General features: G+C 32.0%; 1 protein-coding gene across 1 annotated transcript; it reads right to left on the bottom strand.

Annotated features, from left to right (window-relative positions):
• Positions 1 to 7,052: 7,052 nt before the first annotated feature.
• Positions 7,053 to 21,191, bottom strand: LOC114329358 (zinc finger protein 239-like). Its single transcript, XM_028278423.2, has 2 exons — positions 20,955 to 21,191; positions 7,053 to 9,059 (listed from the first exon to the last, which is right to left on the bottom strand). Exons 1-2 carry the CDS (start codon positions 21,082 to 21,084, stop codon positions 8,134 to 8,136), a joined length of 1,056 nt encoding a protein of 351 aa, XP_028134224.2. The 5' UTR covers positions 21,085 to 21,191; the 3' UTR covers positions 7,053 to 8,133.
• Between the last annotated feature and the right edge of the window lie 827 nt (positions 21,192 to 22,018).

Genomic DNA, 22,018 nt, shown 5'->3' with positions numbered 1-22,018 from the left:
AAATAGTAAAAAAAATTATTAAAGTCATACACATCCCGTTTTAGCATACCACGGTTGGGTAAAACGGGATAGGTTCACAATATTTAATTTTTTGCATAAAATTATCTAAAAAGTATAAATAAGTAGACATAAGACTGCAAAGCAAAATTTACCTTTGAAAAAACAATTTCTTCAGTAGTCAGAAACTTAAAAATAGGCCTTTTTTATGTTTTATTGCAAAATGGGAAATAAGACCTTTTATTTAGGAGTAGGTACGTATATCAGAACAAAAGTCACATAAAAATATGTTGTTCTTTTCTGTAGTATGAGAACACGCTTTATCGCTATTTTAAAAATTAATAAGCGAACAAATATATAGGTGGATAAAACGTGACATAAGAAACTGTATCCCATATCCCATTTTATCCAACTTTTAAGTGTCCCGTTTTGTCCAACTCAGACATTTTTCAAAACAAAATGGCTCCTTCCTAAAGGTGAAAGTAAAATTAGATAGACTACACATGAGAATATTCGTTAATGAGTGCTTAATTAAGTGTAATAGTCACCGGAATTATATGTATGTAGGCAATATAATGTAGAAAACAACGCACTTAAAAGTACAAAGTACCAAAAAAATAAAGTCAAACAATTCTAAACACAACAACTTTTCATCAAATAGTTGCATCGAGGTAAAACAAACTGAGTATGTTAAAATGACAACTGAGAACAAGTTCTCGTCGTTGTCCGATTGATAGCAGCACTAGTTGGGTATCTAGGCTAGCTATCCCGTTTTATCCGACTATCCCGTTTTATCCAACTCTCCCCTAAGAATTATTTATATTTTTGTAGCAGTTTTCTCTTTAATTATTAAGGGTGAATTCCCTTAATAACCTTCCCCTTTCGGAGGAAAATTTTTATTGTATTTAGTGATATCTAAGCATACTTTGATGGGATCATATTTTAATTTGACGACATACACTGTATGTATAGTATTTTGCGTTTTAGCCCAAGATGCGATTAAAAAAAGTTGATTTCATGCACTAAGTGAATTTTTAAAACCTACTCTGTGTTATGTCAGGAATAATTACTCAGTCCGTGTAACAGCAAGTTTTTGGATATTTATTTATTAGAATGTTAAGAGGTAACATAAACACTTTTTGATTCAGATTGTTGCGAAATATTATCTTTTGCGCGATCGACCGATACTTCTTGGTGATTTATCTCTTGCTATTTTGACCACACATGTCTCCACTAGTCAGTTTATGTGGTTATTTTATTCTTGTTTCACTTTAGTGTCCATTAGTTTATACACTCTTACATCTTCTTCTACTATTTTCAGTCCTCTTTCGATCTCTCGGCATCTTTCTTGTAGTTCTTCTCTTTTCCAGTCTAAAGCAACTGTGACAACCTCTCCTTTTTTTCTAATTTTGCATTAAAATTTCCTATCATATCTTGTTTCCTTGCTGTCCTCAGATTTTCGTCAAATGATTGAGCCACGAATATCCATGTATTGTCTACTCTGATACTACACAGAACGGGGTATACAATCACTTGCCCTCTAAACTCACTGCACTTAATTTTTTTACTTCCTCCTTTTTTATCGTATTTCCCTCCATGTTTTTCTGATTTCCTCTATTTTTTCTAACTCCATACAAATTTTTCTGACACCCAACAACTTTTTCTGACGTTATCAAATTTTTCATGACTCCCTTAATTTTTTTCTGACTACTTTCAAATTTGTCTTACACCCTCTATTTTTTCCTGAATCTCTCTCTCGCTCGCTCTCTCTCTCTCTCTCTCTCTCTCTCTCTCTCTCTCTGACTTTCTGAAACACTAGTTAAAAAGTTGAAGGCCTTTGAGATCGATGGACGAATATTGCAGATAAGTTGGTAGATCGAATGAGAAATGAACTAGTTTTTCATTGAATGAAAAAGACGACAGAAATAACAGAAATAATAAAAATTCAAAATTCAGAAAGGTAAGTATAACCTCCTAAACCTGATAATACAGAAAAATCGCCGGAAGAAGACGCCCAAGCTGAAGAAGAACACCCTGGCTATGAAATCTCCGAGAGTGGTATCAATAGACCACTGCTAATCTGTTTCGAGCTGCCGTAAACAAAGTTAGTATTGCCAATATTATCGCCAATGTTCGATAATCTGATGGGGCACTAAAAGAAGAAGATACCTCCTCCCTCTTTGGTGTTCATCATCATCAGCGTCGTTAAATCTCTGAAACTAAAATTCCCAATCCCCAAAATACAACAGCAGTATTTTAACAGTTTGGTTATTAGTCCTCAGGACTTTGACACTTTATGTTACGTATAAGCTCTCCACCAATACTTTTGATTTGGTCATGATAAATTTAAGTCTTTCGTATTAAAGCTAGATTGAATCTTCTTCTAGAAGAATTTTAGATGTGCGTAATGTATCATCATCATCATCATTTGCTCTACAACCCATGGTGGGTCTTGGCCTGTTCTCGAATCAGCTTCCATTCCTTCCTATCCTTAGCATTGGTTTTCCAATTTCGTACTCTTAACACTCGTAAGTCATCTTCCACCTGGTCCTTAAACCGTGCTCTGGACCTGCCTCTTCTCCTCACTCCATCCGGTCTTTGGTTATAAATGTGTTAATTAGTGAGAAATTACCTTTCTGTGCGTGTTACACACTATACTTTTTCTACAACCACATATTTTGCTAAAACTAAAAATCACAATTTCCAATCGAAGATTTATTATAACAATAAATTATAAATTTTAAACTGTGTTTAATTAATACTAATTAATTTAAATTCCTTATACCTAAACAAATTACACAGAAATCAGTTAAAAATTAATGCACTACATTAATTTGTTTGAATTTAAACTATTTTAAATAATTATTACAAAATAATAAATATCACATTTGACGTTATATTTATGCAGTCACGGATTTACACCAAACCTACTTCATTCGACGTATCTTGCTAAGGTTGCTAAATCCTTATTGGTAAATTGATAATTATAAAATATTTATTAAGAATAAAATTGTAAAATAAAACAGTTGTAACATCCATAAATTAATTTCTATTCGATAATTAAGTACAATAATCAGTGGCGGCTGGTCAGAGGAGGCAATGGAGGCTTAGCCACCCCATAAATTTTTTACACATGCTACACTGTTTTGTTTACTTTGATGTTTTGCTTCACGTTAGAGATATCGGAAAAAGTTATTTTAACAAGTTGTTCCAAATAATGTTCTAACCCCACATACCAAATTTCATGACAAAATTCGCACTTTTAGCTTTTTCATTATTTTGTAGTCAGGATCCTGGTCGGAGCTGGTCGGAATATCTCACTTGCTAATGCTCCGCGCAGCCCAGCAGCGTTTAAGGAGACCCGGTCTCCTTAGAGCTGCATTATCGCTTAACTCACACGCTGCCCGGAGATTGGGCAAGGGCAGATGATCGGCCAGCAGCCTCCTCTCCGATTTTAGGATCCTGACTACAAATAATGAAAAAACTAAAATTGCGAATTTTGTGATGAAATTTGGTATGTGGGATTCGAATAATATTTGGAACAACTTGTTCAAATAACTTTGTTCAAAACAAAACATGTGAACCTTCAACCTGTATGAACTACAAAACTTAAAATGTGTATTTATTTTGATATGCATATTTACTTACAGAGATAGAATTGTTAACAAATAAACGACACAAACTTTAGTAATACACATTTACAATTAAACTAACTATTTTTAACATGATATGATATTATGAAATTATGATATTATAAAATGTAAATAAAAAATGGTCAAAAAAATGGGGGCTTAAATTAGATTTTTTTGGCTGATTTTTTTTTGCTAGTGCAAATTTGTCTAGATATTTTACAGTTAGGTATAGCCTCCCCTATTGTAAAAATCACGAGCCACCACTGACAATAATTGTCTTACAGGATATATTTGTCTACACTTTAACCAAAGATGTAAACAGAATATATAACGTTACTCAGAATGAGGTAGTCTACTGTGCAGAAAAGAACTTTCCGGTACAGAAACGTCACTTTTCTGCACACTGTCATATATCTTATACTGTGAGAAAATACCAACTTTGTTAACATAAAACTGTGCAGAAAAGTGCATTTTGAATAGTGGTTGTAGAAAAAAGATGTAAACATTCGACATTCATATCTGGCGTGTAAATTATATAAAATATACTTATTATGTATTTTTTTTTTCAGATACTGACAATCATCACAGCTATGTCTTGCGATAAAGCAGAAAAAGGTGCAATACGTTTAGCAAAATTATGTATTACCTTACAGGCAGATGTCCAGGATCCTATTTTGATCGAAGAACTTAATGGACTGTCTGAATTTATCATGGAGCTAAGGCCTAAATTTACTGTTTATAGTTTTTTCAACGTAAATCAACAAACGATACCAGTGTTTATATCTGCTCTTACTACATATCTGATAATTTTGATTCAATTTAAAGTGCAAAAATAATAATAAAATATTTCTTGCTGTGTCTAAATACAATATGCATGTAAAATACTATAAAATAAATTATATTATCTAGAGCTATGCAGAAAATAAAAATATATTGATAAACAATAGGTATTATTTAAGTTTAGAAAATTAATTAACAATATGAATTTACTCGAATATTACAGTTAACGGTCTACAACTGGCAAGTCATTACACATTCAAATCTTCACTAATGTGCAAACAGCAGGTAAAGTGGTCGAACTAAAATCACTCAAAATATCCCCTCCTGTTGAAATGTAGTTTTAGATATTATTTCTCAAATATACTAGATACTTTGTAAAAGGTATATTTAAAAAGTCCCTAAATAAGGGTTACATTACATCACAGAAAAAATCCATTATCAGTGTTGAAAAGCCGTAAAGTACGTATATCCTAATTAATTGAGAAAAACGTGATTTAAAATGTTGACTAAGGTTAAAAAATGCAAGAGGTCATACTTCCAACAGTGTGCATGCCTGAGCCACCAAAATGTTTTGGGTAAAAACCTTTTAAATGTTGAAAAGTATTATATTATATAATACATACTACATATTTTAATAATATTTTGTGATGTTACAAATATTCCTGGATATTATACAGGGCAACACAGGACTATTCCCACGCGGTTTTAATGTAAAGAGAATTGGAAACTCGCATATTGGAGTTGAAAGGCAACTGAATACAAAAGGACCTTAGAAGGAGACAAACTGTCTAGCATTGCATTTACATAAACCTTGAATTTTAATGTAATTGTGGAATATATAGCAATACAAATAATTTATTGATAAAACATTGCAACTAGGAACTCAGAATCTATTGTAAGGGAAAACAGTTAAATCTGCTCCTGTATCCACAAAGAAAGGTACCTTGAATCTGTCATCGAGTAAGATGTCTACATACCAACGATCCTTCTTGTCTAGGTATACATGTCCAATAAAGGAATTTGTGTATATATCGCTTAATTTACGGAATCCCTTCCTTCGTCCTCTGTACTACTGCACATCACACTACAGCAGTGACTTCTACGTGAACAAGATCTGCATTCAGAGAACTTGGCTAGACATTTCTCCCAATTCTTACATGTAGGTATGCCACAGTATCCCCATCTGTACTCTTCCTTAACTTTCTCACGAGTTGTTTCTTGTTTAGCAAAACCCTTACCTTGATGTCTTTTATCACTACGCTCCGCATAGTCCTGTTTAACTGCACTAACTGACTGCTCCTGTCTCATAATTCTATTTTAACTATCTTGAAGTTCAGCTTGGAGTGCTATTTGTGTCACCTTCTCTGTGTCAAACCATCATTTGGTTGCATTCTTTCGCTCACCTTTATATCAGCTATTCCAATAACAATTCTGTCACGAGTTAACTCATCTTTAAGAGCCCCATAGCTACAGTTTCCTGCAAGAGTTTGTAAACTTGAAAATAAAGTTTACCACAGGTTCTCCTGGCCTTTGTACCCTTGAATTAAATTGAAATCTCCCAAATATTGTATTTAGCCGGGAAATAAAATGATTCTCGAAAATCTGCATTACATCTCGAAAGGAAGAATTCTGCACTGGTGATTTTGAAGCAAAATACCTTCTGTTTTATTTCCCATTAAATACAACGATAGGTTTAGTTTATCCTTGTCATATTTGTTTCCAAATCCGCTTACAGACATATATCTCTCTACGCTTTTCTTCCATTGGGGCCATGTCTGTGGCTGTGAAAAATCAAATTCGCTTGGAACTGAAATGTTCGCAAACACTTCTTTATTTATTTGGGTAGGTGTATCCATTTTAGTTCAGCTCTGATTTACAGGTTATGTACCTGAACTGTTATCACGTTCGTCACTCTTTGCTTGTTTAATGTTAACGTTAACAAAACTGTCACCATGTCGTGTTACGTGTTATCAAAGAGGCGTTATAAATATATAATACCCTGGTTACTTCGCAAAACATAAATTTATTCTTTTTTGAAGTTATACTTCTTTACGATCGAGAGTGAAATTTTATCACATGCCGGGCGCATGCGCACACAGACAGTATGTATTTCGTTGCTAATCTTTCAAGATGTATGTATCAGCGCAAATAAGTCATATTATATCATATAAAAGGATATATTAGTGTTAAGAGGAAACAGTAGCGATCAACAGGTAGCGAAAACGCGTTCCAAGATTGCGGCTGTAATTTTGAATATTTTTTCGAGATATTTGGCACACGTATTCGTAATATAATAAAGAATGGCGGTACAGAGCCCAATTTGAAAAATATATTAATATGTGGAAATTACTCTCTAATTAAATACAATATTAAAAAAACGAGCCTGTACCGTCATTAAGAAGAACAAAAAATACACTTTTCTCAAATAAACTTTTTTATCCGAGGCCTAGATTTTGTGTCATTTTGGAACTACTAAAATTTTTTATTTCATTAGTAGTTCCAAAATGACACAAAATCTAGGCATCGGATAAAAAAGTTTATTTGAAGAAAGTGTATTTTTTTGTTCTTCTTAATGGCGGTACAGGCTCGTTTTTTTAATATTGTATTTAATTACAGAGTAATTTCCACATATTAATATATTTTTCCAATTGGGTTCTGTACCGCCATTCTTCATTATATTACGAATACGTGTGCCAAATATCTCGAAAAAGTATTCAAAATTACAGCCGCAATCGTGGAACGCGTTTTCGCTACCTGTTGATCGCTACTGTTTCACCTTAAGTAAATGTATTATTTATTATAATTTTTGTGTCTTTGGGTTTGTCTTCCTCGGGAATAAGATATTTTATAATAATAGTAAGTACATTTAAAGTATTTTTGTATACTTCACTTGGTCAGTATATGAGAAATCTTGTAACCTGTCAAAGCAGAAGGGATATAGCTCAGTGGTAGAGCGTGTGACCGGAGATCAAGAGGTACCGGGTTCAAATCCCGGACGATTCATTTTTTTTTATATTTTTGGTATCGTTTTAATAAAAAATTTTAAAAGTGGTAGGTAAAGAAAGTTAGTTTAATATTTAAATAAAATACAAATAACTGTTAAGTATATTAATTTCGTTGAAATCATAATAATAGAAGTATAACTTCTTACGTGCGTGCAAAGAACACACACATTCTTTTTTTTTATGGCATGGACTTTATGTCATTCAGCCAGTCACAATATGAGGTACTTAGTGTCATGTGTAGTGTGTGTTGAGTAAGTGTCTTGTTACTTTGCAAAGTCGACGTCATTATCTTTGCAAAGAGACGCTAATTGTATCCGAACGTCTGCGGTCCCTCCGGTGAGTACCGATCCCACAAGGACAGAAACTATCTTCATTTATTAATTTATAATAAACGAAAAATTCCTGACCCTAGCGAGATTCGAACTCACGACCATTCGGACCTTTCGATCCAAAGGTAGGCGCTCTTACCACCGAGCCACAGAGGGGGTTAAGTTTATTCTTAACTCTACAACATACATGATTGCATGATAACATAACAAACTGTCATTCAGTCCTGTCTTATGTGTTGCCTAGCTCTGGCACTTATTTAGTAAACTAGCCTAACAGCACAGTTGTCAAATGTAACTGCAAATGAACGTTCTGAGAAAACTCGTTAAAACAATTATCACATTTTTCAATTGACTGGTTTGAGAAAACTGCTTCAAACAAATATCACACGTTTAAGGGTTTTCACCAGTGTGTATTATCAAATGTCTTTTTAATTGAATCTTTTGAAAAAACTGCTTCAGACAAATATCACACTTAAGAGGTGTTTTTCCTTTGTGAGTAAGCAAATGTATCTTTAGCTTACTTCCTTCTCTAAACTGCTTAAAGCACATGTCACACTTGTAAGGTGTTTCTCCAGTGTGTGTCATCAAATGTCTCTTCAAATTACCTTTCAGAGAAAACTGCTTAAAACAAGTATCACACTTGTGAGGTGTTTCTCTAGTGCTAGTGTGAACACGCAAATGAATAGTCAAAGCATATTTCTGAGAAAACTGCTTCAAACAATTATCACACATATAAGGTTTTTCTCTTGTGTGAGTACGCATATGTGTCGTTACATTTCTTGCTTCTCTAAACTGCTTAAAACATATTTCACACTTGTAAGGTTTTTCTCCTGTGTGTGTACGCAAATGTACTTTTACCTTATTTGCTTCGCTAAACTGCTTGAAACATATTTCACATTTGTAAGGTGTTTCTCCAGTGTGGGTCATCAAATGTCTCGTCAGATGACCTACTTGAGAAAACTGCTTAAAACAAATGTCACAATTATAAGGCTTGACTCCAGTGTGAGTCATCAAATGTGTTTTCAAATTACCCTTCAGAGAAAACTGCTTACAACAAGTATCACACTTATAGGGTTTTATTTCACGGTGTATCACTAAATGTTTTTTCAAGTAACGTCTACAAGAAAATTGCTTAAAACAAATTTTACATTGGTAAAGTTCTTGTCCACTTTGGACTTCCATATTATCATTTAATGGACTATCTTCATGGTGTTGAATCATACATGTTTCTTCAAGAGATGAATGTTCTGTTAATGTTTGTATAATTGTGTTTTTGTTCTCCTCCTTGTCCCTCTCCTCATTTTGTTCTTCTACACCTAAAATAAAAGACTTTTATATAATTTTATTTATTTATTTATTTATTCTGCGGATATACCATTTTTACAAAAGTATAACGTCAACCTTTACAGAGCAAAGGATGCGTTCAAAAATACAAACCAAAATTAAACAAAATGCCATTAAATCAGTATCTTAAATTAAGTAATGCTCAAAATCTCAACTGATTTCTTAAATGTTGTTGTAAATATTTCAAATAACTCTAAACTATTGCTGTGTAGACCAGTAAGGATCTGTTTTTAGGTGGATGTGAGAGGTGGCATTCAGATTTTTGCGGATAACGTTAGGTGATAACTTCGTTAATAATAATTGAATTTGCTTCTTCTCAAATATGTCCGGAACAGTAATAAAAAAAATAAAATATTTAATAATTTCAAAAAATTTCGTTTTCTTTTTCTACTTTTTTTGCTTATAACTTAAAAACTATTCATTTTAGAACAAAGTCGTATAGGAATAAAACAAAGATAATTAAATTTTCTATCAGATGCGATTGGTTAAAAATGTCTTAATTTATCACCCTTGCTTCAAAATAGCAATAAATATAAAATAAGGGGGCAAAACAAGCCTGTCTTTATTCAATGATTTTCCATCACTTAGGCTACACTTGGAACCTTACTAATTCGCTTAAAAAATTATTGTAATGTGCTAAAACCGTATACCAAATTTCATTAAAATTGACTAAAAAAAATTTTTTTTAAAATCTTGCACAACAAAAACTAGAACATACAAAGAATTGTCAATTTTTTTACATATAAAGAAGTACTCCACCTATCTAATACACTTTACAGAATTAAAATCGGATTATTTAAGCAGCCTCGGCAATGTTTTAAAGTTATAAACAATTTTTTGGCTTATAAACAAATTAGTGCTGTGTTCAGGAGGGGGTGCTACGGGCTCCTTTATTTAGATGGACTTACCCAAGTTTTTTTATGTATTTTGACCCGTATAACACGAATTTTTTGGGTAAGAGTTGATCCGGATAAGATTGTTATAAACAAAGAACTTGAGGAATTACATAACATCGGCAAAATAAAACATTTTTTTGTATTTCTTGGGTAATTCTAAGCAAAAAATGTTCTTACAAGTTTTTTCGTAGGATGCATAGTTTTCGAGATAAACGCGGTGGAACTTTCAAAAAATCGAGAAATTGTAATTTTTGAACGCGAATAACGTTTGATTAAAAAATAAAATAGCAATTCTGCTGACAGCATTTGAAAGTTTAAGTCAAATTATACCGGTTTTAATTATTTGCATTGCTAAAAATTAATTTTTTTATTATTAAACAAAGCTATTTGTTTATAGGCCAAAAAATTGTTTTATAAATTTAAAACATTGCTGAGGCCCTTAAATAATCCGATTTTAATTCTGTAAAGTGTATTAGATAGGTAGAGCACCTCTTTATATGTAAAAAAATTAGCCAACTTTTAAATGGTCTACTTTTTGTTCAGAAAGATTTTAAAAAATTTGAACTTTTTTAAAAACATTTAGATTGCAAATTTATTATGCAAAATTTATTAGGTCGATTTTAATGAAATTTGGTACACGATTTAAGTATATTACAAAGAATTTCCTAAGCGAATTACTAAGGTTCTAAGTGCCACCAAAGTGGTTAAAAAATATTGAATAACAACAGACTTATTTTGTCCCCTTATTTTGTATTTATTGCTATATTGCAGAAAAGATAATACCTTAAGACATTTTTTACCAGTCGTATATCATACAAAAATCAATTATCTCTATTTTATTTCTGTACGACTTTGTTCCAAAACGAATCGTTTTAAAGTTATAAGCAAAGAAAGCAGAAAAAAATCGATGTTTTTCGAAATTTTTAAATATTTTAATTTTTTTATTAATGTTCGGGCATATTTGAGAAGGAGCATAAGTCAATTATTATTACTGAAGGTGTCACCTAATTTTGTCTGCAAAAATCCGAATGCGACCTCTCACATCCAAAAATATACGTTTTTTCGCAGATCCTTACTGGTCTAGTGCTCATTACTGCTCATTGGCAGTTCGTAAAATTCTTGTAATGGTTCGTTTTGACCATAATTTGTAGTATAAAATGGAATGTTGAAAATCTCAATGTTATGAGTTCTTCGAGTATTAACATTCACACATATTAAACTTAGTAACTCTGGATCTTGAACATATCCATTTATAATCTTAAAAAGGAAACATAAATCTGCATCTAACTGTCTATGCTATGGTGTAGTGATGAGATATTAAGTATGGACAGTCTATCATCATAATTATGTGTATTGTCTAATAAAACGAATTTTGTAAGCACATACCCTCAAGAAATTTTTAAACTGAAGTATAACATTTTTAAAGTTCCGAAAACCGATCACAGTTTCTAAGAATAAATTCCAACATCTTTAAAAGCATTTGATTAAAACAAAATGTTTAAAGGAAACAATCCTGTGTTTACAGGGTTGTAAATCTCAAACATTCAATTTTCATATCTGATATTAAACAATCTTTTTATCACCCCATATATCACACTAACGCAATTTGTTATTGTATAATTACAGGTGCGACCTGCTAATTTAGTTGATTATTACAAATCATAAACAATAATTTTGGCTATGGCACTTAATTTTGATGACTAAATAAAAACCTTTGTTCGTTAGTCGCGTGGGCTATGACCCAATTCATCTTGCCGCTAAGAGTATAAATTAGATTCATTCATTCGAGTCAATTCAAACAGTCAAGATGTGGGGTTTTAAAATCATTCATTAGAATCACCTCCTGTAGACAACATGTAGTCTCATCGATAATTATCAGGTTAAATAAACTCTACTTTGCTTTCAATAGTTTGAAATCAAATTTTTATCAATCTTACCTACTTAACTTGTACTATGCATTTGTATACTCCGCCATCAGCTGCAATATAATTGTGTGGGGCAGAGCTACGGAAATTGGGCGAATATTCGTCCTTCAAAAGCGATTCATTCGCCTAATTTTTAACTTAGATTACAACGAATCTTGTAGAGATACATTTAAAAAGAATAATATTATGACCTGCACATGCATCTATCTTTTCAAACTATTAACCTACACTTTTCTTAATAAGAATAAGTTTCAAATAAATAGTGATGTCCATAATTACCACACGAGAAATAAAAGTGATATCCACCTAAACAAATTCAACCGATTTCAACTAAAAAAGTCTCCAATGTATGCCGGAGGACAATTTTTTAATTTGCTACCAAATTCAATAAAAGAAATATTGCATTTTAACAAGTTCAAAACCAGGTTAAAGTTGTTTTTAACTGAACATTGTTTTTATTCTCTCTAGACGAATTCATTGGCTGGAACAATAGCTAGCAACTGATTCCGATATTTTTATACTTTTAACAATATTTTATCAGTCTCGTAATCTTGTTCTCTACTAAATGTTTGTTACCATTAATGTTTTTAATAAGATAATTTTAGCGTAGTATTTTTTAATAACCTACCTATTGTACTATAAGTATACCATGTTTGTGACTTGTCTTATGTCATGTAAATGATACAAAAAGATCAATAAATTTATCTATCTATCTATCTATCATATTTAAATATTGTTAGTAGGATTTCTATTTCAATAAAGAATTTCAATTTCAAAGGTGGGGACAGGTAGTGATGTAAGAAGAGAATATTCTCGAGAATATTTTCAGCCAGAATATTCTCGTTCTTGAGAATATTCTCTTGACAGTTGCTGCGTCCTTAATCGTGCTAAGACGATACATAAAAAAGAAAAATGGAAAATGTGGATACGGCTTTTCTAAGTAAACGCGAAACTATGAGTAATTTAACTATGGAAATAATGCTAGAATGTTTGTTTAAGAATTTTACAAGAATGTCAAAAAGTGATTTCGAACTATTAATAAATATGATAGGACCAAGAATAGAGAAGAAAGATCAAACATGAGAAACGCAATACCAATCTCAACAAGATTGGCAATTATTATTTATATATACTAAAAGTTTAATGTATTTATTCAGGGTGCACTACTCTTTCATTTGTCTCATAGTTCCAGAAGTATGCCAAGTTCCACAACTCTGGATGTACTGCATTAATAAATCTTATTGTGATTTAATTTGATCAAGTATTCATCTTTTCTTTGTATGTTTTGACAAAACCAAATTAAAAATTTCAACAGAGTACTAGGAAAGTTTTAAGAGGAAACTTTCATTTTTTTATCAAATAAATTTTGTGTTCTCTGTTGTTTTTGTATTTTGTTTTGTTATATAAAGAACACTGTTGTTTAGTTTCATAATTTTGTACATAATTTCATGATTTTTAATACCCTATTTCATCTTCAACAATATCCCTAAGTGTGTCATAGGGTTCATTCTGAGAAAATTCTCCATATCGAGAATATTCTCGAGAATATTCCAGAAAATATTCTCTGATTTTTCATTCTCGAGAATTTTCCAACACTAGGGACAGGGCCGTAACTACCATTGGGGCAACTGTGGCAGTGCCCCGGCCCCGATACCTCCAGCTAAGTGGGGCCCCTCAGGGACAGGGCCGTAACTACCATTGGGGCAACTGTGGCAGTGCCCCGATACCTCCAGCTAAGTGGGGCCCCTCAGGGTCTCTCGTTTGGTTGGCCGTGTATAGGTTTTAACAAGGAAAATAAAAATATGTATTTTAAAAGCTGATCCCAACGAAATATTTTCAAATGACACAATTTTAAAAAGAACTTACAGGGACACCCTAGACCTTAACATAAAGTTTTAATTTTTCACTAGGAAAATTAGTTTTTTTCGACTAAAATGCAATTGTAACAAAACAGGAGCCTCTGAGGCCTGAGCTAAACTGGGGTCCCTAGACCTTAACATAAAAATTTAAATTATTACAGTGGAACCTCGATTATCTGCCAGGGCACCGGACCAAGGGTATGACGGATAATCGAAAAGACGGTTAACAGAACATTACAAAAAATTAAAAATTCACAGTAAAACTCTCTACAAATTATACTTGTATGTTTTGTTTGACAATATAAGAGGGATTTTTGTTCCAAAAATCGAATCAATTTTGTTTAAAATGTTCTGAAAGTCTTTGTTTTACTGTTGCTTCATATTTTGCAAAGGCTGAATTTCTATCAGCATAAGCTTATGCAATCTACTTTATTGGCTTCTTCTTGTCGAGAATACCACTCGATGAACTATTGCAAGTGCGAAGCAGCTTCTCTTGCTTATTTACACAAATCTTTGTCACTTGCAATAGCATCGACATCGCCTCTGTTGCCATTTCAACGATTTCATCATCTGTCAGCAAACAATGGCTGTTTGCGGCCTCATCACAAATAATTAACCATTCCTTTATGTACAGGCCCTGAAGGTTAACAGAGGTGACGGTTAATGGAGAGACAGATAATCGAGGTTCCACTGTATTTAGGAAATTAGTTATTTCGGCGTAATAAAACCTAGAATACTGGGATCCAAAACCTTTCGTAAAGATATAATTTGTTACTGAGGAAATTAATTACTTTGTCGAAATAGAACTTAGCAGCTTAGCTCTACTTTCTATTGAAAATGAACGTGCTAAGAGGATCAACCTAGACAACGTCAATGAAGAGTTTGCCGTGATGAAAGTAAGAAGGAAGGAGTTTTAATCGGGAAACTGTAGTAGCTCTAATGTCAACAGATAATGTAATTTTATTTTAAATTATGTTGAAATGTAATCATGATTTCTATTTGTTAAAATAAAAGAAGCTGCTTCTTCGATTTTTTGGGTCTAATTATTTTACAATATATTATCAATATACATTGTAGCAGAACAATGTAATTAACATTAACATATATTTTTTTATGAAAACAGAAAAGATGTTATATTGATAGTATTTGCTTGCTAAATTACTTAGCTTAAAATAAGGTGATTTCAAAAATTTTTTGTGTTCGTCAACTAAAATAGCAATATGTAGGTACAAGAAACTTGGTACAGTCATGGAATACATGTCATTAAATGCGTTTTCAAGGGGTTAAATATCAAACACTGTTCCCGACCCCCCTTCCGCTGGAGGTAAACCCCCAGACCCCCGGTAGGAGGCCCCCAGATCACGTTTGCCCCTGGCCCCAACATTGTACTTACGGCCCTGGATGGGGAATGCTCATTGACTGGAAAGCCAATAATCCTCAACCACACACATTTGTGCAGAAACCCACATAAAAATGATGTTCGTATCATGTTCTAAGCATATACTACCAACTAGTGATGTAACGAATATTCGTATTCGCATTCGCATTCGCGAATATTCGCATATATTTGCATATTCGCATCCGCATTCGCGAAGTTTGTGCGAATATGAATAACAGAAAAAAAAATAATTTGAAGTTAATATTTGGTTAATAAAATCAAAATCTAATCACTTCTCGTCTTTTTTATCAAGAAAAGGTAACTTAACACATTCACGGACACGCTTCACATGTTGACACGTCTTCCTATGGAGTAGGTAAATGACTTCATATGCAGTCGTGTCCGTGAATGTGTTAACCTCAATAATCACATTATCAGCCTTCACTTTTTTGCTTATTTGGTATTATGTAATAAAGCCTCTAATTTTAAATATATGTATTTGGAAAATGTAATAACAGATGATGGAAAAACGGACATGTCAATAAGAGTTATAAAAAGAAGAAGTCTACTAACGTGTATTACTCGTTAAATAATACAAATTTTAGGAAATCAGAAATAGATAACAAAACTAAACTCAGAGTAAGTATTATATAACAGCATAGTTAATCCGATAATGATATATGGAAGATCGAAAAGTAACAATTGAACTGATTTGGAACAAAACTTTTGCAAATGGAACAAAAGAGGCTAACAAAGAAAGTACATTAAGCCAAAATTGGTAACAAAAAGAGGGAAGGCCGAGGAAGACCTGGATGGACTAAATTCATAATATAGGTGAAAAGAGAGACATGAGACACTATAAGAGATATGAACAAACTGGCTAACAATAGAAGTGCATAGAAGAAATGGATAAGAAGCGGAGCGGAATCCTATATCCGACGCACTGAAGGGCACAAAGGATTATGAGAAAGAAGAAGTAATAAAATAAAGCGTAAGATTCGGATTAATTTACACTAAATACCTATTAACTTCTTATTACAAAATTTAGAAAACATTGCAAAATAGAAACAAATTTAAAAAACTGAATATTCGCATTCGCATCCGCATTCGCGAATGTCGGTAGCAGATATTCGCATTCGTATTCGCGAATGTTTAAAAAATGACATTCGTTACATCACTACTACCAACATTCGTCAGAGTATATTCTTTTTAGTACAAGCATAGCATGTACCTTAAAAAACATTTTAAATTTCATGGTCTTTGCATATACTTTAAAGTATATTCTCGTACCGAATATACTGAGTACATTCGTGTACGTAGTAACTCGGAATATTCGTAAAAGTTTATTCTTAGAATATACCTTTATCGAATATTCTTATCACATACTTATAAGTACATTCTTAACACATACTTATAAGTAGATACTTTTAAAATATCTTAAAAATAATATGTATGTATAGGAAGTATAATATTAGCCTCATAGATTATCAACTTTGTTATATTTTAGAATAATTAATAAAATTTATGTATGTAGGTAGTATTGGACGAATTTCATTTCAAAATTGTTGTATGGCAAAAAAGTTTAAACATTAATTGTAGGTATTAACGTTTATTATTAAAAATTCGTTTTCATAATTGAAATAACTTTACCATTTTGAGTTTATCACGAGTATTTTTACATCGTTGGAATTTGAATTTAGGTGCATTCAATTCAATGCAGGAGGCTGTGATACGGGCCCTTCCAGAACCAAAGCATGCCAAAATCCACAACCAAAGGCTTTGGTGTTGCCAACCATCAAGTAAGCTTTTTCCGTCAACCTTAAAAATTCCCACTTTTATAAAAAAATTCCCTCCTGTTTACAAAATCTGAGAAGATATGTTTAATTATTTTCAAATATTTTGATTTTTTTTAATATTTAATAATTTGGACTGGAACAAAAATTCCCTTTTGAGTTAACTTTTCCCTTTATCACCTTTTATGTTAAAAATTCCTGCAAAAAGTGAAATTTCCCTCCATTTGGCAACACTCACCGGTGCACCGATGTTGTGTTATTCCACTTCCACAATACATATCCCCCTAACCCCGTCTTGTCTAATTCTGACCATTTCTTACCTGAATGGATCAGGGTAGGAAACAACGGTAAAATATGAAATCGACAATATGTATCTATGCAGTGTGGCAGTGTTAAGGATGAAGACGAATGATAATAAAGTACTAGTAATAATCTATTTTGGTAACTCAATATTATTTAATAAATACATATTAGTAAGTACATATAAGTATATAAATTTTAGTTACTCATACATAGTTTAGTTTAGCTAAATATTATACCTAATATAATAGTTTATATAGATAACTAAAATTTATGTTGTTCTGAAGCTATTTTCTTGTGGCATTTTTATAATCAAGTATATTCAAATGGGAAATAAGCCACAATTTTACCTAAAAATGATTTTATTAACGTTTCGACGCCCAAGTCGGGTGTCGTTGTCAAAATACAAAATAATACTAAATAAATAAAAATGTTGTTGCTTAGTAAAAAATTCTTCTAATAATTTATTTAATCTGACTCATTTATATCGGCAATTCAGACACGTATTATACATTTTAAAGTAGACGACTTTAAAATGATATTGCCAATATTGATAAGTTGCGTTCCTGGGACGACTTTACTAAAAGATAGTTCATTCGATTACATGAAATCAATCCCAACTCAAGAATATCCGCCACAAAAAATCATAGCATGTGATCTGTCTTTAAAAAGACAACCAAATGCAACAGTGGCACTGAAATTCTCGCGTTAGAGATTCCATAGTAAATCACGAGGGAAAACCAGGAAAAACCTCGTGATACTATCCCGACATCGTAATTATTTGGGTTTACATTTAGTTTACTCTCAAAACTAATACCAAATTCTGACTTGATATTTTAAATTTTAAATAATACTAAAATACTAAATATGTACTAACTCGATTTGTTACTGATTTACTAATTGTGGTATTTTATTTCTATTGACTTCCTCCTTTAATATGGGTAACCACATCCTACTGCATTCTACCGAGGAATTTGCGACACAATTGGTTTCATTTAGCATAATTAGAGCCGCTTCTTTGATTTTTTCTCTTTTTACTATCTGCTTCTTTTAGGACTATACTTGAATCTCTCCACTGAACTCTATGTTCATTATCCCATGCGTGTTGACATATTTGAGATCTATCAAATTCTCTATTTTTTATATAAGACTGATGTTCATTTACTCTAACGTCTATTGGTCTTGACGTTTCACCTATATAAAATTGTTCGCATTCACAAGGTATTTTATAAATACAATTCTTTGTTCTTTCTTGTTCACTGTTAGGTTTAGTTTTAGATAGAATAGATCTAAAAAGTGTTTGTTGTTTTGAATGTTGTTGATATGTTGAATTTATTTCCTATTGTTTTAAGTTTCTCGTATTTCTTGTGAATGTTGTAGGATCCCGTTCCATGAATGGAACAGAACAACTTAGAACGGGATCCTACAACATTCACAAGAAATAATACGAGGAAAATATCAATACCATATGTAAAAGGACTATCCGAGAAACTTAAAACAATAGGAAATAAATTCAACATATCAACAACATTCAAAACAACAAACACTTTGAGATCTATTCTATCTAAAACTAAACCTAACAGTGAACAAGAAAGAACAAAGAATTGTATTTATAAAATACCTTGTGAATGCGAACAATTTTATATAGGTGAAACGTCAAGACCAATAGATGTTAGAGTAAATGAACATCAGTCTTAGATATATAAAAAATAGAGAATTTGATAGATCTCAAATATGTCAACATGCATGGGATAATGAACATAGAGTTCAGTGGAGAGATTCAAGTATAGTCCTAAAAGAAGCAGATAGTAAAAAGAGGAAAATCAAAGAAGCGGCTCTAATTATGCTAAATGAAACCAATTGTGTCGCAAATTCCTCGGTAGAATGCAGTAGGATGTGGTTACCCATATTAAAGGAGCAAGTCAATAGAAATAAAATACCACAATTAGTAAATCAGTAACATATCGAGTTAGTACATATTTAGTATTATTTAAAATTTAAAATATCAAGTCAGAATTTGGTATTAGTTTTGAGAGTAAACTAAATGTAAACCCAAATAATTACGATGTCGGGATAGTATCACGAGGTTTTTCCTGGTTTTCCCTCGTGATTTACTATGGAATCTCTAACGCGAGAATTTCAGTGCCACCGTTGCATTTGGTTGTCTTTTTAAAGACAGATCACATGCTATGATTTTTTGTGGCGGATATTCTTGAGTTGGGATTGATTTCATGTAATCGAATGAACTATCTTTTAGTAAAGTCGTTCCAGGAACGCAACTCATCAATATTGGCAATATCATTTTAAAGTCGTCTACTTTAAAATGTATAATACATGTCTGAATTGCTGATATAAATGAGTCAGATTAAATAAATTATTAGAAGAATTTTTTACTAGGCAACAACATTTTTATTTATTTAGTATTATTTTGTATTTTGACAACGACACCTGACTTGGGCGTCGAAATGTTAATAAAATCATTTTTAGGTAAAATTGTGGCTTATTTCCCATTTGAATATACTTGATTAACTAAAATTTATAAATATGTACTTACTTTTTAAGTAATATTGCAGAATGTAGGTACTAACTACATTCTCATTTGCCATTAAAATATGTAAATATAATAGGTATTTGGTAGAACCAGTAGAACCTAAGATGAGATTAGGTGATGCTGAAAACATACTTCTGAGCAATATAGCACTTGATAGCACTTTCTTAGAATATCCTTAAAAATATATTCTTCTAATACAAAGATGTGCAGTAGTACGTTCTAAGTATATAAATAGAAGGTTTATAGCACTTCCTTGGAATATTCTAAAAAGTATGTTCCTAGTATAAACTAAAAAGATATGCGGTAGTACGTTCTAAGTATATAAATAGACAGTTTATAGCACGTCCTTGGAATGTTCTAAAAAGTATATTCTTAGTATATATATATATAACAGCCCTACAGGCCTTAGAGACCCTTGGCTTCGATAGTCTTGACTAATTTCTTCCACTTTTTGCGATCCTGTACTTGTCCTCTCCAGTCTCTTGTACCCATTTCTTCTAGGTCAGTCCGGACGGCATCAAACCACTTCCTTCGTGGTCTCCCTCTTCTTTTCTTCCCTTGTTCTCCGGCTGATAAAACTCTTAGGACGTTTCTTTCTTGTGGCATTCGTAAAACATGGCCCAACCATCTAACTCTCTGTGCCTTGATTTTCTGAGTTATTTTAGGTTTCTTATACATCTCCATTAGCTCCTGGTTTGTTCTTCTGCGCCATTCCCCGTTATCCTCCTTTATACCACCAAAAACTTTTCTCAATATTTTTCTCTCCCAAATCTCTAGCTTCTTTTCTACTTTCTGGTGTATTCTTAGTATATACTGAAAAGAAGTGCGGTAGTACATTCTAAGTATATACATAGAACGTTTAAGTACTGTAATATAGTATATACTCAGTATGTGCTCTGCACATGAGCAATGGTAATTAGGCATATTCTTAGTACTTATATACTTTTTCTGAAAAGTATGTTCTATGAATCTACTAAGAACATGTAATTGTTATGTGGGAAATGATATAGATTAAATGAATTCTACAATATTATGATAGAACATACCTAATTTAAAGGTATGAGAAAGTTAGTAGTCCTTAACTTAATTCACAGATTCAAGAAAGTGATTTCAGTAAAAATATTATTTTGTAATTATGTAGGTACTTATTGTTTTATTTTCTCACCTAGTAGAAGTTCTTCTCCAGGTTCTTTTTTCAAGTATTCCTCCATATCCATTGATGTGGACAACCCAGTGTGGATATATTTTTGATCATATTCATCAAACTCTTGCTTAATTTCAACTTTAACTTCCATAGCTAGTACACTACTGAATAACTGAATAATAGAAAAATTTCTAGAAAAAATGCTATTTTTTAGATATTTATTTACATCAATAAATCAATATTATGATGAATAAAAAATAGAATATGACACTGACACATGACAGTAATGTCTAATTTTATATGACAGTGCGATGTTGCCGTGCAGTGCCGATCTCGCTTTTTTTGTTTCTGTGTGGGAAAATCTAGAAAAACGGAGGAAGTAATAATTACACATTACACTTTTATAAAAAAGAACTTTTTTAAAATAAAACCTTTTTATTATTTACAGGAAAGAATATAAAATTATTTAACGATAAACGATTTAACGATAAAATGCTTAAAATTCCAAAAATTATACTCTAATAAAAATAGTTATTTTATGAAACAGTTCGTTAAGTATGCTTTTTGCGAACGCACGCGATATTTAGAGTATTTACGAGCGACAACGGAGTGAGTGCTATAAATCGCGTAAGTTCGCAAAAAATACTTCACGTACAGTTTCATACAATATTTTATCTACGATAAACAAATATAAAAACTGTAACTCTTCGTCACTGGAATTCATTTCTATTCTACAATTTTTAGAACTTTGACATTTAAAAATTCTAACTACTTTCAAACCACAAAACTGTCAAAACTTTTGTTGTAAAGGCTGTATGACACTATGCATTTTCTTGTATCATTTCTAATATCGTTTCTGATATCGTTTCTTGTATACATTTTCTTGTATCATTTCTTGTACAGTCGGAAAAATGAAAGAATACCCATGAACGAACATATAAAACACGCTGTATTTTCATGTCGCCGTGTCACACAAAAAATTGGCCAGCGCAAGTACATGTAATAATTATTGTTACATGTACTTGCACTGGACAATTTTCTTTGTGACACGGTGACAGGAAAATACAGCGTGTTTTATATGTTCG

The sequence above is a fragment of the Diabrotica virgifera genome, chromosome 4, assembly GCF_917563875.1.
Source record: "Diabrotica virgifera virgifera chromosome 4, PGI_DIABVI_V3a".
Classification (NCBI taxonomy): domain Eukaryota; kingdom Metazoa; phylum Arthropoda; class Insecta; order Coleoptera; family Chrysomelidae; genus Diabrotica; species Diabrotica virgifera.
Note: the sequence above shows the minus strand (reverse complement) of the source record. Positions and strands in the feature narration are given on the sequence as shown.